This window comes from Camarhynchus parvulus, chromosome 3 (assembly GCF_901933205.1).
Source record: "Camarhynchus parvulus chromosome 3, STF_HiC, whole genome shotgun sequence".
NCBI classification, from domain to species: domain Eukaryota; kingdom Metazoa; phylum Chordata; class Aves; order Passeriformes; family Thraupidae; genus Camarhynchus; species Camarhynchus parvulus.
The window spans coordinates 64,691,015-64,708,803 of NC_044573.1; the positions used below are offsets into that span (position 1 = coordinate 64,691,015).

General features: G+C 41.9%; 1 protein-coding gene across 1 annotated transcript; it reads right to left on the bottom strand.

The window, feature by feature from the left end:
- Nucleotides 1–3,242: 3,242 nt before the first annotated feature.
- On the bottom strand, nt 3,243–5,974 carry LOC115901789 (calcium homeostasis modulator protein 6-like). The gene is made up of 2 exons (XM_030944754.1): nt 5,441–5,974; nt 3,243–3,620 (listed from the first exon to the last, which is right to left on the bottom strand). The coding sequence occupies exons 1-2, from the start codon at nt 5,972–5,974 to the stop codon at nt 3,243–3,245; spliced, it is 912 nt and encodes a 303-aa protein (XP_030800614.1).
- Between the last annotated feature and the right edge of the window lie 11,815 nt (nt 5,975–17,789).

A 17,789-nucleotide genomic window follows, 5' to 3' on the forward strand; every position in this document is an offset into this window, starting at 1 on the left:
TTTACATCTTCATCATGCTAAGTGAGGACATCTCTTACCTTGGGTTCATTCTCACTGGACGTGTACAGTCCTCATGATAATCTCTCTCCCTTTGTTTGTCTTAATGGTGTGGTACAGTGGTGGCATAGCAGAATGGAGCTTTAAGTGAGCAATTTTTTAGGGAACAAAAATTACTTGTTACACAGCCTTGGTCTCAGCCCAGCTGCTGTTACCTGCTACCAGTAAGAAGTGGCAACATGTACACCTAACAATATGTTATAACCAGTAACAAGTTTCCCTGCCTTTTTTTTTTTAATTATTATTACTGTTTTTTTAATTAGAGCTGAAATGTGTTGTGGAGTCTGATTTCACTGCCTGTACAAGAGCCCTTAGTGGGCTTTTGCTGGTTGAGATGTACGTGTGGCTGACCACAATGAAGGCTTTTTATTGACAATGGCCATTTTTACTTTTTCCAACAACACTAACCAAATATTCTCTTTTTTAAAATTATTATTATCTTGAAAGTGAATAACCTATACTGTCCTTGTTTTCTTAGAGAATTACAGAACTGTTAGGGTTGGAAGGGACCCCTGAGGGTCATCTAGTCCAACCCCACTGACAAGGCAGAGTCACCTAGAGCAGGTGACACAGGAACATCTCAGGCTTCTGTGGTTGAGATGACCCCCAAGGTATTAAAAAGTCTTTTTTTTCTCAGCCCTGCAACCAAAGAAGAAGTCAAGATTCATCGGTTCTGCTTTTCAAGGTTGTTTATTTTTCTTATCTATTACATTCTTTCTTTGACCTGTGAGATCTGTCCAGCAGGTCAGGTTGTGGCACAGCGACTGCCCTTGGGGTGATGTTAACTTTTTATACTAAAAACTACATGGACTTTATTTACAATAATTTTCCAATACCTATCAACTATGTTAGACAGTCTGTCTCTACTCTAAACCAATCAAAAAGTGTCACCATCACAGCAGAAGATGGAGGACAAGAAGAAGGAGAAGCCTAGATTCCTCCATCTTGCCTCTTGAACCCCCTTTCTAAAACCCCAAAATTCTACTTTTTTACCCTGTGACAAATTAACTATCATTCTACTCAAAGTCCTGTGGCTTGTAAATCTTCACACAAAGTTGGTAATTTTTTCCATGGACTAAAATCGAAGGCACAGGTGTTTTTGACTCTGTGCCAAGGTCTCTGAGCCCTCTGCCAGGGTCTCGAATCACCCAGAGCAGCCAGAGGAATGTCCTGGGTCCCAACAGGAACACATCTAGGTGAGTCTGGATTGTGTCCAGAGAGGGAGACTCCACGACCTCCCTGGGCAGCCTGTGCCAGTGCTCTGCCACCCTCAGTGCAAAGTTCTTCTCATGTTGAGGTGAAACTTCTTGTGCTTTAGATTGTGGCCATTGCTGCTCCTCCTGTCACTGGGCACCACTGAAAAGAGTCTGGCACCCTCCTCTTGCCACTCACCTTTGAGAGGTATTATTGAGATCCTCTCAATCCTCTCTTCTCTGGACTAAACAGGCCCAGCTCCTGCAGTGTCCCCTCATAAGAGAGATGCTCCAGACCCAAATCACCTTTGTGGCCCTTCTGCTGGGCCGTCTCCAGTAGCTCCTTGTCCTTCTTGTACTGAGGAGCCCAGAGCTGGACACAGCACTTGAGATGTGACCTCACCAGGGCTGAGTAGAGAAGGAGGAGCACCTCCCTTGACCTGCTGGCCACACTCTTCTCATTGCACCACAGGACACCAGTGACCCTCCTGGCTGCTAGAGCACTGGTGGCTCATAGTCAGCTTGCCATCCACCCAGACACCAGGTCCTTCTCTACAGAGATACTCTCTTATAGGTCAGCCCCTGCACTGTTACTCCATAATCATCAAGTTTCTCAGAAGGAAAAGACCACTGAGTAAATAAATGACTGCGATAAATATGTTTAAAATTATTTTCTACATGACAATTAAATCTGGTTTTGCCTTCATGTGTTATAGTTTTAGTTTATAGCGAGAAATAAGCTTCAAACTCATTATATTCAGCTAGTTAAAATTGGCTCTCCCCTTCTTCCTTCCTTGCAAAATGAATGTAACAAATAAATTCTTGGGTTTCCTGCCTGCCTGTCTGAATGATTTTTGAGTTTATTATGTAGAAAGAGAGAATTTCTGGGAGAAGTAAATGGACAGCCTGGACCAAACAATCTGACTTACATATCTAAAACTGTCATAGCATGGCATCCCCTACCAGGTAATAATGAGCACTGACTCCATGATTCCAGAAGGCTGATCAATTGCTTTATTATACAATACTTATTAAGAAACCCATCACCCTTACAGACAGTCCAATACAGTTTGACCTAATTGGTCCTTTAATTAAAACACCATCACCATTGGATAATTAAGAAAACATCCTTTGGTAAACAAATCTCCATAACACATTCCACAAATTTACAACAACAGGTGCAGCAAGTGAAGATAAGAATTTTTTATCATTCTTTTCTTTGATATTCTCACAGCCTTCCCCAGGACAATGCCTGGGAAAGTTGTGTGTTGCTCTCTGTGGCAGAGAGCTGCTGCCACATAAAACTCTCTCTTAAATAACAGCTTTTCAGGACAAAAGTGAAATTTATTATTCTTCACTCAAAACTTGTATCTTTATTTATTAAAGATGTTGTTTGATAAGAATACTACAACTTGCTGATATGGATTGCAGATTTTTAATGTCCTTAAGCGTATGAATGTGCTTTTAATGCTTGTTAATATATAAGCTTCACTTACATCGCCATGTTACGCATGAGCCTAACCCCTCAAGACAAGCTAAATTTTTTAATCTACAGTTTGCTCTAAGCTTCACTGAAAGCTTCATTTTAAAGAGAGAGCTAATAAACTAAGCTGAATTTCTGATCAAATCTTCCATTCCTGTCTTTGTCTATTTGAAAAGGTTTGGTATTGTCACTCCACCTGCCAGGTGCTTTTAAGGTATTGGTAATAATTTGACATAATATGTGCTGACATCTTTGTGGATGCTGATTATTTTACATACAACTCTTCTTAATGGACAACAACATAAGAAAACTGCCTTTTAAATGTACTTAAGCAAAAAGTAAATCTACTGAGGATTACAACTATCAGCTTTCACTTTCAGCTTGTATAGATTTCAGTAAGAGCAGAGAATAAGATTCTTCTTATATCAGTAGGGCTAAAAGACTGCCAGCATTGCAAAGGATTTGTTTCATTACAACCCTGAAACGCTTGCCTGGGCTTCATCCACAAATTAAAAAACACTGAGACGCTGACCTTCTTCCTTGAATTCAGCGTCATTGCCTCTGTTGGTGTTCACATACTTGTGTAACATGCTGTAATACTGCTCTTGTGGATTAAAGGTATATGAAACTGAAACCTTCTGCCAGTCTTTGTTGCTGGGGGTATGAAATGGTGCTGGGTCAGTGGCTTCAAAAAAGCAATTTGTATTTCTTTCTGCTAGCTTGGTTGCATGCTCTTTGGCTTTGATCTCAAAGTGTTTATGTTCTTTTCTTGAGTAAATTTTCCAGAACTTGAACTGAAGGTAGCTGACGGGGGCGAAGCAGTGGGTGACACATGTTGAAATCAGTGCCACAGTCATGATGCTGGCTATCAGGAACCATCCTATCAGCTTGGAAAAAGGGTATATAGGTTATTGGTGGTTTTCCATGGCCATATGTGGGAGTACAGAACATTGAAAAAATAAGAAAACTGTAAGCAAAGACATCCTGGAGTGCATGTAACTGTCTGCTTGCTGCCAAAGTAGGGGATCCCATGCATGCAATTCAGACAGACATACAGACCTTCTGCAACTCTCAGCTGATCTTGTCAGATTAAGGAGGAATACCGAAAAAAGAGAAGATGGACAGAAGTTATTTACTCAGTTATATCCAGCTTTCTTAAGTTTAAGGCAAGATACTGGCCATCAGTTTCTGCAGTTGTGGTCGCATTTCTGGTACAGAAGGTGCAGGACCTCTCTGTATGCATTGTGCTGCAAATCAGAGCTCCTGCTGGCTATGTTCTCATGGAATGTAGTTACTCTCCCTGATGTCTGAGCCTGCAAAATCAGCTAGTTTTTGCACAACACAGAGGAAAGGTTGTGTCCTGTATGTCTTGTAGGCAGGACACAGATTTGGCTATTGAATATGGGAATTCATTCTTGTTTTATACCTGATTTTAAACACCCTTAAACAAGTCTCAGAGATCCCATCAAGACCAAGTGTCCTAGTAATTGCTGGTGTCTCCTCTACTCAGGGGTACTTAGCTAGGAGGTCTAGGCAGAGATCCTGCAACATGCTCTTTTACCCCAGGATGACTTTTTCTTCAAAGGTATTGAGTGCTAAACGAAAAGGAGTTTGTGTCCTTTTGGTCCTTAATTTTGTTGAAAGTAGATTGGATATTAAAAATAGTGGTCAGTAATAAAAATACACTCACACTTTTCCTACTTTTGTTTGACTGGATGTTTCTTTTAGATTCTACTGCAATGTCAGTAACTGTCAGGCTTCCTAATTTTTTCTCCTTTCTTATCCTATTGAAAATCAATGGTATAGAGTTTGCCCCTTTCCAGTATTTTTCTTGGAGAAGCAGCATGCTAAGTATTTAACAAATAAAAACACATTTTTGTTTTAATAGGCATTTGTACTAAACAGGAACTTACAAAAATTCAAGGAATTATTAACTCTTATAAACTTAACTCCCTTAACCAACTCTTAATGTTTTCCTGAGAAAAAGTTGCAAAACATGGTTTTCCTACTGGAGTTAAGACAAAATCCACACCAAACAAAACTGCAGCACTGCCAACAAACCAAACAAAAAACAATCCACAAGTGTTACTCTTTTGATCATGCAATTTGCTTTCAGCACAAGAAACTTTAACAAGACAGATAAATATTTTAACTATTCTTCTAGAAAACAAATATGAAATTATTAAGAGGTTCAAGCATTGAGATTTATAGTCAAACAAGCTGTTCTTATTTATTTCTCTTTCCAGATGCCTCCTTGCAACCATTCTCTTGCAAGCGGACATCAGCTTCCCCCGTGTTAATGATCTCAGCTTCCCCTCAACTAATGCCTATCTGCAGAAGTTTGAGGTATTCAAAGACATAAAAGCAGAGAAGGAGAAGAACTCAAACCACATCTTACTTAATTGAGAAGAAAACTTGCTGTGCAAAGTACTGTTCTCTAGGCTGGTTTCCTGTCCATGAGGTTTTGTAAATGACAGCACCTAACCATTACCATGCATACATGCAAAACCAGAAAGTATTGTAAAAATACACCTATTTCTTTTCTGTTGCTGCTTTTTTGCCAATGAATATTGGCTAGCTGTGTGCTTTTGGTACCTGATATTATATAAGAGAGAAGAACTGTTTAGAGTCCCCAGCAGGCACCTCTATGCATTGAGCAGCCAGCGTTGAAGCCCATAGTGTGAGAAGAAGAGCAGTGAGGCTTTACCTGGGACTGTGCATGAAAGCTGAGGCATACACTTGACATTGCTGCTGATAACTCCTCATCACAGGGCATTTTGTAAAGCTGCTCTTGGCTGTAATTTGTGTTATTTTTACAGAAGAGGTGTGCTGTCATGTTGCTCCCGCTGGCCGCACACTCGTAGAAGTTGGCTCCGAGCAGGGCCACCGCTATCCAAGTGAACGGGGCCACCGAGACCTTGACTGTCATCGGCACAAACAGCTGGCAGAAGTGGGCCCAGGTTCGCCAGGAACAGTATTGGAGATGCTTCTCCGGAGAGCACATGCCTGTAAACAGGCGCCATGTCCTGGTATTCATCATGTAGCCAAGCAGCAAGAGGACGAAGGCAGGCACTAAGAGGAAGGAATAACCATACACCAGGTTCTCAGAGTTGCAGGGACACTTGAACACCACAGATGAGAAGATGCGCTCGCTGGCAGCCGTCAGCAGGGACACAATGCTGAAACTCAGAGTGGTCTGGTAGCGGATGTAGAAATCCACTGCCTTCTGTAAGCTATCCATTTTTCTGCCTCTCCTTACTTTGAGAAGAGCAAAATCGCCGTCAGAAAAGGAAAAAAGGGAGACAAGTCTCCTGCAGCTCCTACAGCCTAGAGAGGCTTACAGAGCTTTCAGTTTCTGTTGGTTGTGTGATGCAGTGAGGCACAGAAGCAGCCCTTCATAGAGGAAATAATAGTCAGTTCATAGTCAAGCAGAGACCACACTGGAAAACCACTCCAGTATTGACAGCAAAACAATTTCCTATACATTTGTTCCCATAAAAATAGTTTGTGTTTGTCCACACATACATTGTAACTAGCAATGGTTTAAACCTCATCATCTTGTCAGTGAGGCACCAGATTCAAAGTGTGAATAAAACCCAGAACCATATACAGATTTTTATCCTGTCTTTTTTTTAGCTATACAATATGGCTTGTCCTCTTATGGAAGAAAATTCAACTATAATCATGTCAATTTTTCAAGATAATGAATCTATCAATTTTTTTAAAGTAGTTATGTTGTAAATTATATAACTCTTACTTGTTTTTTTTACTTTCAAGTAAATTAAATCATGGATTTGTTTGTCTTTGCCAAAGGGAAGGGCAGCTGGATGTTGTTGTTTGTTTAATCTTTAAAGAGCTGGGGCTTTGGGTCTTTCTGGACAGGGCCTGATAAGCTCCAATTTAAAAAGAAGGATGTTTTGGAGGTCAGGAATTTGAAAATTCACAGTTCTGATTTCAGCTCCTTGGGCAGCTGAGAGGATGACACAGAGGCTCCAGAGCAGGCAGCACTGGTTCAGGTGGCTTCTGGGCTTACAGCCGATGTGCCGTGCTCAGTGCTGAGCTGCTGCTGCTTCTGCAGAGGAGAATGTACTTCTAAATTAAATGCTTGCCTTGGCCTGGAGCAGCCCTTGTAATACAATGACATAGCAATCAAAAAAGGATGTAAAACCAGGAGGAATTCACCAGATTGAAGGTCAGTCTGGCCACATGTCAGCTACAGCCAATAGCTGAGTGGGGAGCTCAGAGGCAGGGAAAAGAAGTTTGACAATGCCCTCACACCCTGTGTGATTTCAGGGATTTCCTTTGTATCTAATGCCTTTTGTTTTAACCCATGCAGACTTTCTGACATCCAAAATATTGTACAGCAAGTGTGCTTAACCTTCATTCTAAAGAATGAGATTTGATGTCTCTGGGATCTGGAAGGGAAAGAGAAAAAAGAATGGATCCTTGGCATCTCCATCAACTCATGGTCTTGTACACCTTCACCATAGCCCTCTCTGTCCCAGGCTGAGGAAACTCTAATATAGTCATTCCTCATCAGATATATACCTTTGCATACTCTCTTTATCCATGTTGCCACCTGAACTATTCTCTAGGATTCAGGTATCATTTTTCACATGAGAGGAAATAGGAAGTATACCAGATTTCCAGTGCAGTGAAGATGCAACTGAATCACAGTTTTCTACAAGGGAATACTGGCATTTTTCTTCTCTTCCCTTGAAATAATTTCTAGAAATTTTTTTAACATCCCTGAATTGATATTTACGAAGATATGCATTATAATTAAAAGCCCTTCAGTCCTTGAGAGATAACGTCAGCAAGCTCACAGTCTATCACTGTATATATGAAGGTAGGATTTGGTTTCACTTTGAACACCATTTCTTCTATACTGTGTGGAGATGTTGGGGAGATATTCCCTCGTTTAGGGAGACACAAGAAGCTTCCCTCAAAAAGCTGATAGACCCCATTGGCTCCTTCCTTTGTTCCTATGTTCTTGAGCCATTCCTTCCTTATTCCCTGATTGGCCCTCATCTTTGTACCACCCAGACCAGCGTCAGCCTTCATGCCCTTGTAGAGAAAAAGTGAGACCCTGTGTGTGTGGGTGCTGGGACTTGAACATCTCACCACACGGCTGAATAAAGCATCCGTGGATATTATGCAAAGGTCCTTTTTGCTTCCTTACCCTGGACTATGCTAGCAGCAATTCAGATTGCTGCAAATGGCACCCGAACAGGGACCTCTTCTCCTAGAAAACATCTGTGCTAAACCACCCCAAAAATTTCGTTGTCTTATCCCAGTGTGATGAGTTTGAAATTTTAGTTCCTTCTTCCTTTTACTCTCAGGTGTTGAGAAGAGACTAGGTTAAGATGGAAACAACACTCAGCCACACAAAACAAAAAGTTCACCTCCACCTTAAAAAGCCTTTTCTTCAAGAATATTTTAGTTTTTCAGAGGAAGAATTAAAGTGTTTTGTACACTGGTTATTTAAGCATTTTCCTGATATTTTGCGGAACGTAGTCCTAACCAACGACTTTGTAGAACTAGTTTGAGAAAAATTAAGACCTGAAGAAAAACTCCATAAAGAATTCTATCGTTTTTTGAATATTATAATGATATGCATTCAAAATCTTGAGGAGCAGTTAAAAAATAGAGAACTCCAGCTGAAAACCCCTTCTCCAAGTCTCCTGTCCGTACTCCTGCTGCCCAAGTTTGCTGTCACTGCATGGATGCGGCTGCATGCTCACATTCACGTGCTCAAGGTGGCAGAGACTGGCTGGCAGAGACCACAGGGTCCCTCCTTCCACCCTCTAGTCCCCACACCTTCTTCCACAGCTTCCACAGTCCCAGGAGTGAGGGAGTGGGGGGTCAGAGGAGCAGCCTCTGACTGGCAATATAAAGCTGCACCAGTCTCTTACTACAAAGGGGAAAGAAACCCCAGCTGCACTTGCCATGCTGGAAGGGACAGTAAACAAAAGAACAGATGTGTTTACCTCGGTTGCTATTGCACCACAAGACACAGCGTGTGTGGCAAGGGCTGTCCCTGCTCCCACCAAACAGCTGCCCCTGTGGAAAACCCGTGGCCATCCTGCTGCCGCTATGCATGGCCAGGGTGAGCTGGCCGATACTCGCTGCCCAGCCTGGGTCGTGTCAGCCCACAGCATCGGGGTTGAGGGCAGGCAGGTGAGACTGGCAGGCAGGGAGCCCTGCCAGGGGATAGCTCAGAACCACAGTCCTGGCAGTAAAACCGCTGCTCCCCACACACCCGCAGGGCCCGTGCCACCACTGCTGTTCTGGAAGCCCTGTGCTGGCAGCACCCATGGGCATCAGCCAAGAGAGACCCCCAAGAAACAGCCAGGTCTCAGTGCGGCCACCAGCACCGAGAGCAGGACAAACCCTGCATGGCAGCCCACCAACCTCAACACCAACAACTCATCCAGCAACACAAACAAAACCCACTGGCAAAGGTAAAAAAGCCTTGCCATGAACATTTTGGGGACAGTACAATGGTTTAATGTGAAAAACAAATATGGCTTCATAACCCGGAATGATAACAAAGAAGATGTGTTTGTTCATCAGACTGCTATAAAAAAGAATAACCCCAAGGAATACCTCCACAGTCTAGGAGATGGAAAAATTGTGGAATTTAATATAATACAAGGAAGCGAAGGCCCCCAAGCAGCCGATGTGACAGGACCTGGTAGAGTTCCAGTGCAAGGTAGTAAACATGAACCAAACTGCAAACCTGTGAAATATTACCCACGTCACAGAAGTCCTTCACGCTCCTACCAAAGAAATAAAACCCAAAACCAACAACCAAGCCCCAGCAACAGCCTAAAATCTGAAAGAGGACAGAACACTGATGAGCCATCCTCCATTCAAGAGTTCACTTCCATAATGAAAGAACCTTCCAGTCCAGTAAGTCCCACTTCGTCTAATACCCTTCCCAAATTCCTCTGGCCTTCCTGCCCCCCTCCCACTTTCCCCTTTGCCTTTTCATTGTCTTGTTACCCCTTTTTTATGTTCCCACAAATTCCTACCTCCTTTCCTCCTTTCCATGGCCTCCCTCCATTAATTCCTTCCCCCAGATTTCTTTCGTAATACCAGAGGGAGGGTGATTGGGAGGGAAAGAAAAGAAAGTTTCCCTAAAGTAACCATCTTTCTCTTAAAGTTAATGATTTCTATTTGGAGTTTCCACAGACGCACCACTACCTACAATACCTTGTACAGAGCAAATTAACAGCCAGCAACACTGCCTCAAGTGGCAGAGAACCAATCCCTGCTGAAAAAACTTCTCCTAACTCAGTTTCCTAATAAACCATGCTAAGAAAACCCACATCCCTCCTGCCAACTCTAAGACACTCCAAGAAATCTCTTGAGACATTAGAAACTCAGAATTGTTTGCATTTTTAAAAATTGTCTTATGAGTGCTTTTGATTGTGTTTGTCATTTTGTGTTGATTCAGTTGATCCTTCAGAGAAGCTTTCTTAATAATATAAAAAAATCGGGAATTGTGGAGACCCTGTGGAGGCATTCCCTGGTCCAGGGAGACACAAGAAGCCTGCCTCAAAAAGCTGTTAGACCCCTTGGCCCTTCCCCTGTTCCTATGGTCCTGAGCCACTCCTTCCTTATTCCCTGATTGGCCCTCATCTTTGTACTGCTCTGAGACCAGGGTCAGGCCCCAGGCCCCTGCAGAGAGAAAGTGAGATCCTCTGTGTGTGGGTGCTGGGACCTGAACACCTCACTGCACGGCTGAATAAAACATCTGTGGATATTATGCAAAAGTCCCTTTTGCTTCCTTACCCTGGACTATGCTAGCAGCAATTCAGATTGCTACAATACTGAATTAGACATATCATTTTGCTTTCTGATCAGGTAGCCTAAGAAAGTATCTCACCAGATCTTTAAAGCAGTGATTTATTTTTAAATATCAAGAATAACTTTACATTGTTGGCAAGTATTGTTACCTTAATTTTTACTTAGAGGCAGTTAGAGACAGAGGTTAGAAAGCTGTGAAACTAGAATTCAGATGCCCCATCCATGGAAGTGTTCCAGGACAGGCTGGATGAGGTTTTAAGCAGCCTTGTCTTGTGGAAGTTGTCCCTGCCCATGGCAGGAGGATTAGAACTGGATGATCTTTAAGGATCCTTCCAGCCCAATCTTTTTTGATGATTCTGTGATTCTCTGAGAGCACAGCAGAAGAAACAGATGCAATGAGAAATTGCTGCAAGGATGCATCCTGACAAAGACAGGGACATGGGCTGCCTCCAAGAACTGCACCAAACTGGTTTAAGAAGAGAGGCAAAGGACCAGAGGCAGCTCTCTGGAACAGATTATGACCACACAGGGGAAAGCGTAGAGCCAAGAAACCCTGCTACTTCTCTTTCTGAGCCTAATTTTAGCAGTGTTTTATTTATCTGTAATAAAATACGATTTCAGGAACCAGCTTCTTGGGAAAAGGGAGGGGAGCTCTGCATGAAACAGGATTAACCCTCCTCCAAGAAAACACGTTTCCAGTAAATATTCACAGAGTGGTGGGCGAGGGAAGAGAGACCACCCTAGTTGGGAAGTGGGGGAGCAGCTGTGCCGGCAGCCAAGCGGGGTGCAGGAGTGGCCAGGGTGAGCCCAGCTGGTGGCAGCTTTGGGAGCTGGGGAGCAGCCCAAGGGTGTGAGGAGCTGTAGGGCGCAGGAGTTACAGAGCCCCTGTTCATTCAGAGCTCTCTTCTCCCAGGGCAGCTCTTTCTTGCCCTCTAAATTAACACTTGTCTGGCCACAACAGCTGCAAAGCATTATATGGAAAGTATTCAGAAAAACAGCTTTCTGTTAAAAGACCCAGAATTCCAATTTAATGGTTGTTTTTACGTTGATTTGCATTAAATTTCATGTCTTCCAAGGGGGGGATGGAACAATGCAAGAATTTAAAAGATGGAGTTTTTTAGAACAAAAGGTTATTTTTTTACTTGAAATATCTTTCTGCTTTGAAATATTCTTTATTAAAATGAAGAGGTCAGCTCAAAACAAGTGGACTTGTTTAATAATTTATTTTCTCCTTGACATTTTAACTTCTATACTTTCATTTGTTGATGAATGATTCTCAAACTTTTTCTAGGTGGAAAAATCTATAGTCTAAACTAATTCTGTCGTTCAATAAAATGCATAATATTGGTCATAAATGCAATGTGTGTAAGTGTGTGTAAGAGCACAGAAGGGATTCACCAATACATATTGCGCAGATCTTGTTTTAATTATGTTAGTAAATCCTTACAGTAAGTTATTTCTTAATTATTTTTTTTCTGGAACTTTTTCTACTTGTTTAGAATAGCCAAAACTGGTTTTGTTTTGTTTTCCTACAAGTCATGCTCCTTCCAGCTGTTACATCCAAGGCCCATCCTGTCCTAAATTCCTTCCATTAGTCTTAAAAAGCTCAATTCCCTCTTCGTGTTAATACTGTAGTATCTTGTACAGTCATGGTTACAATGGAAAAGAGCACCTCTGCACTGGTGTTCTGTTTATAAAAACTGCACTTGCTTCTTCAACTGAAAGAAATGTAATCTGCATTTCTCCAGTTCAGAAAGACACATGGATAATAAGTCTTTTTATTCTAGGAAAATTCTTGTAATGCCTTTTGTCTCATTCCAGGTGAAATTAATGCTTAAAATGTTGGAGGTCCTGTCCACAAGCAGCTCTGCACCTACCCTCCAGGTGGACTGACCTCCCCCAGAGGCCCATTGCCTCACTTTGTGAAACTGAGGAAGTTATTCTGACTTTATGGTTAAACCAACCTTCTTACAAGTTTAGGAAATGTCACACAGCTCAGTGGCACCACATAAATCATTAATAGTACTAATACTTGGTAGAACAGCAGCCTGAGAAGTAGCACTGTGCTTGGGCCTGCACAGCTTACAAGCATTTGTGTACATTATACTGCTATTTTAAGGCATTACATTTATTAGCAGTTTTTGGCTGAAAATGGATTTTAGCAGGCAGGAAGGGAACAGGTCTGGAAAACCAAGCATGGCTTTGAAGGAGGCTCTGATGGGTGAGCTCTGGTGGAGAGTCACATAAGCCATGGCACTAATTGTGCCTTGCCATTATTTATTACTGCTGTTTTAACATTGTGGGTCCATTACATGTCTCAGTTCTGTATAGGGAAGGTTCTGTGACCCAGTCCAAACGTCCCACAGCAGCCAGCTGCATGAGGGTTTTGCTGTTCAGTCTGCAGTCTATATGAGCCATGAACAAATCTGTATGATTCTTTGATGCTGTCTGCAGATTAAGTGACAAATATTTGCTGAAGTTATAAGAAAATATATGATAGAAGCATAGGATGAGAAAGGTAGAAGTTGTCATGTTTTACAATGAAATTAAGTAGCCTTGGTGAGGCAGATTATAGTTAAGACTAATCAGGCAAATCACCCTGGGTAGTTAACTAGTCAGTTCTAAGAAAGAAAAGTTCAGTCTTTTTCATTTACTATGGAAAATGAAACACCATGAAATTACTTTGCAAATTTAAGCACATTAACCCCAAAATATTTCTATGCTCTTATTATAGATGTTTTATATTCTGTGTGTCCTTGCTTTCTTCAGGTTATACCATCACACCTTGCTGCCTTGGAATTGCTGCATAGCTGAGAGTTCAGAGTCACAGAATCATAGAATGGTCTTAGTTGGAAGAGACTTGAAAGATCACCTGGTTCCAACACTCCTGCTGTGTGCTGGGAACCTTCCACTAGACCAGGGCACTCAGGGGCCCATCCAGCCTGGTCTTGAACACTTCCAGGGATGGGGGCAAAACCTCTCTGGATGACATGTCCCAGAGCCTCACCACCCCCTCAGTAAAGAATTTCGTCCTGATATCTAATCTAAATCTGCCTTCTTTCTTAAGGGCGTTCCCCCTTGTCCTAAGATTTGATCTGTTCCACTCTGTGTGGGCGTATGTGTGTCCTAATGGTGGTTAATCATGTGCTACAAAACATGCTCTGTACTTTTCCATACAATTAATCCTTCTTTGTCTTTTCAAACTTGAACAAATTAATTAGTTGTTTAGTTCATGGTAGTACACTACTGTCTCCAGTTTCCCATTTCAGGTTCCTTTGCTGCTAAAATTTTGTTTCTCATAGAATCTTTTCTAACAGTAATGCAGCCTAAGAATTGAGACCCTATCCTTTTCAAAGTTGTCAAAGAAATGAAAAGTTTCTGGCTTCTGATCCTCAACTTCCCTTGCTCATATATTTTTTCTAATCAATCTAAACCTTAGCTACAGAATACCCAAGCTGCTTCAGCTCACCACTACTGTACAAGCTGTGTCAGGCTCTCTGGTAACCATGTCTGGCTTGTATTAAAGGCTGAACTCTATTACACTCAGCAGCACTTGTGTGTGCACTTTCCATTTTTTTTAATGGGAAGATGTGATTCAAAAGGAAAGAATGATATATGGGACATAGGAGAAAATATTCCCAGTTGCCTATATTTTATGTTAGCAGTAACTTTCCAAGTCTCTCGGTCTGCCCTCATTTATTCTGCAACATTCAAATACTCCATCATGATTGTCATTTTATTGCCTGGCATTTGCAGCTATATTTTATAGCATTATTGATCATCTTCTATTCCTCTAACTTCCATAAAGGCAGAGTTCTTCAAATGCCCTTCCAGGGGCTCAGGTCCTCTGCCCATTTCCCCATTGCTACCAACCTGCAGTTGGGTCCATCAGAGGAAACTCCATGGCAAACTTAGTAAGTGAACGAATATGATTACTTTACTTGATCAAAATAAGGGTTATGCCATATAAAAAAGGACAAGCATGAGAGAAGTGAATACAGTTCTAGACTACAATTAATAGTAAAGGTCAACTATAAATGCTGTAGCATCTTTACTCGGTCACGGAGAAACTTGGCCTTCCTTAGCATGTCCCAAAGAGTTGAGCTCCTCCTCCCAAGGATAGTCCTATTCTTTAAGGATAGAAAGAAATGCATATGCTGATCACCTATTCCCTCTTGTCACAGGGTGAATTCATCTTACAGCTTACTCTCACAGCAGTGTGGCAGTGCAGTGAAATTTCCATGTCCCAATCCTCCTCAAGTTTTCTTCACTAGCATTTCCTGTAGGCATATCCAATGTGCCCAGTTTTCCTGGCATTCCTTGCTTCCTATGTTGCATTAATGAAGATGAAGTGGGAAACCAGGGGTTTTATACTCATGATTTTAGAAGCATTCCACCTCCTTGAAGAATGCCTTCCAACTGGAGGTTGGTATGAAGCTAGACTGAGTATGGAATGTTTGGTGAAAAACGTATGTCAATATTTTGGGGACAGTCATAAACTCATATATACTTGTTATAGATTATTGTTCACAGTAACAGAGCCCTGGGGGTTGGAGTGGGACAATTTTCCTCTTGATTGTCCCAGGGTCAGTTAGGAAACCAGTAAAATCATTGATGGTTTTGGACTCAAGTGTCAAAGGGGAAAAAAGTCACAAATGCCCTATACAATAATTCATTTCAGCTAGCAATTTTTCTCTGCATCCTAAATTTCTGGAAAATCATCATAGATATTATGAATACTTTATCAGCCCGGAGAACCTGGCAGGAAAGGTAGTATCTGGGGAAAATGCTGAAGGAATGCACTCATATATTGTGTAGTTGTGTTCAGTCTCCTGCCTGTCTGAAGCATGGAATAATTTTGTTCCTTACTTGAGAGGGTCCAGGGCTCTTATTTGAAGTGTTTTGACATAGTTTCAAGGTTGAACTCGTTTGGAAAACAGTCTCTATTCTGATGACAGTACAGACATATCCAGCACTAGATTGCATAGGCCTTCTGCTGCAGAGAGCTCCTGGAGTCAGCTGCCAAGAAAGGACAGAAAGTGACATCTTGGCTTCATTAGCTCAGTCTGACTTACCAGCCTCAGGTTACCCTACTGATTTTAACAGACTAGACAGAGCAAAGGGATTGAAGTTAGACAAAAGTATTTATGATCCCAACTGAGCCTTTTGCAGACCAAGTAAATGTGAATGTAATGTCCCGGTGCAGAAATACAGCTATTTTCCAAATTCTATATGGTTTCAAGAAAATGCTTTTCATCAGTGGAAAATACATAGACCAACAGAATTTCAGACACATAATTCTTCAGAATAAGCTTTCATCTTACAAGTTTTAAGAAATGAAGTAATGTGCTCCTTTCCCTTTGCTTCCTTGAGTCACAATGATGTATATAACATAGATAGACATTTTTTGGCTGGACTAAAAAAAAATAATTGAAAGAATCTAAGAACCAGATTCCACTTCCACCCTCAAACATATACACCACTACCTGTGGGCTGAATTGCCATTCACTTTGTTCAGAATACAGTGAATTAACTTTAGACTAAATTAGACTGCAGTCCTGAAATGAAGCACGCATGATTGAAGAACAGCTATTGAAGAGAAAATGAGTGAAGTCAGCAGGGTCTCAGATGAACACAGGAACCCATCCACATACATCAAGTTCTTGGATAGCCACTTTTTCCTGTGGCCAGAGATGCAGAAAATGAGCATTTTCAGAAATGAAAAAGAAGAAGAATGGGAGCAGAGGCATGTGCCAGAAACACCTCATTTTTTTTACTCCACTTAAAAGAGGGAGTGAAAAATAACTTTGCTGTTGGGTGCCATACAATGGCATTTCAGAAGTTGTTCAGTATACCCAGACTAGATGAACACAGTGCTAAATGCTTCTACCATGGACACAGAGCCCACCAAGGCTGCTTCTCTTGTGCAGCTCAGACAAAGGATGCAAAGGTGAGGAGAGCATTCTGTCCTCCGTAATCAAGCATGGAGTAACACCATCTTTCTCCAGCCCTCCCACAAGGCAGTAGGGCTGTTGGGCTGATCCCATTTACCTGTTCTTCCTCACTGCACTTCCTAGTGAAGCAAGGGCAGCTTGGATTTTTCCTGAGGCCACCTGAGGCCTCGAACTGTTTCTTTTCTGTGACACAGACACTTCTAGCCAACACCCGATTGCCCGCGCCACATTATTGATGGCATAGAACAATCTGTTCTTCCATTGTTTCAAAACCAAAATCACAAAAAGTTACAGCCCTTGGCAAGGAATGAGTGAGACAAGAATAGAAAAAAAAGAGTGGAAACAGAACCACTGGAGAAGGCCTTTCTAAAGGCTCTGGCCTGGAAAAGAATAACTAAGGATTCTTTTCATATCTAAAAGACAGTCAACACAATTAAGGTTTAATTTGCTTCTTTAGTTGCCCAATCTGAATCAAAGTCACATCTGTGCAAGTGGAGCTCAGAGCAGCAAGTAATGACAGTCATGTACACACAAATCCTTAACAGATGCAAACCAAGCACAGGCTGCAAAACTCCTGGATGCACACTTTATGCTGAAATGGGTCTGGTCTCTCACTGAGGAGGGTCAGGCTGCCGCATTTCATTTCCCTTTACAGTATCATTGCACACGCCCTATTTGTTTGAATGCTGGTCTGCTTTAAAAGCTGGTTTAAGACCTGGCTGTGAGCATGGGCAGCTCTTGCAGCCACCTCTTTCCCTTGGCACTGCTGGAACAGTGCAGAGAAGCGTAGTGTAAATGAGAGCTAACGTGTAAAACCATACCTTAATTGCTAATCTCTGCAGTTTCATTTGACAGCTACACAAATCCCATGCTAGAACTTAGAGCCACACTACACAGCAGACACAGTCTTCTAGACTACAGGGTGGCTTTCTGGTTGTTCAAAGCAATAGCAAATTGACATAGGGAAATGTGCACAGACATTTAATAAACTCTTGATTATTTTGGTCTTTCATGACAAATAATAGTATCGCCTAATATTGGAAAACTAACAGTGTCTTTAAAATTGAACATAAGCCAACAGCTATTTTTGCATGTGTTTATGTCATCACAGTGCAAAGGCAGAAATAAAGAGATTTCCAGTTATCCACAGCCTGTCACAGTTTATCCACAGCCTGTCACAGCCTGCTTTCAGCAGACACCACTACCAACCTGGAGCTCTATGGGTGATAGCCCCCAGGCCCAGCTCCCTTTGCCTTAAGAAACAAAGTGAATGAGTTGCAATAGACA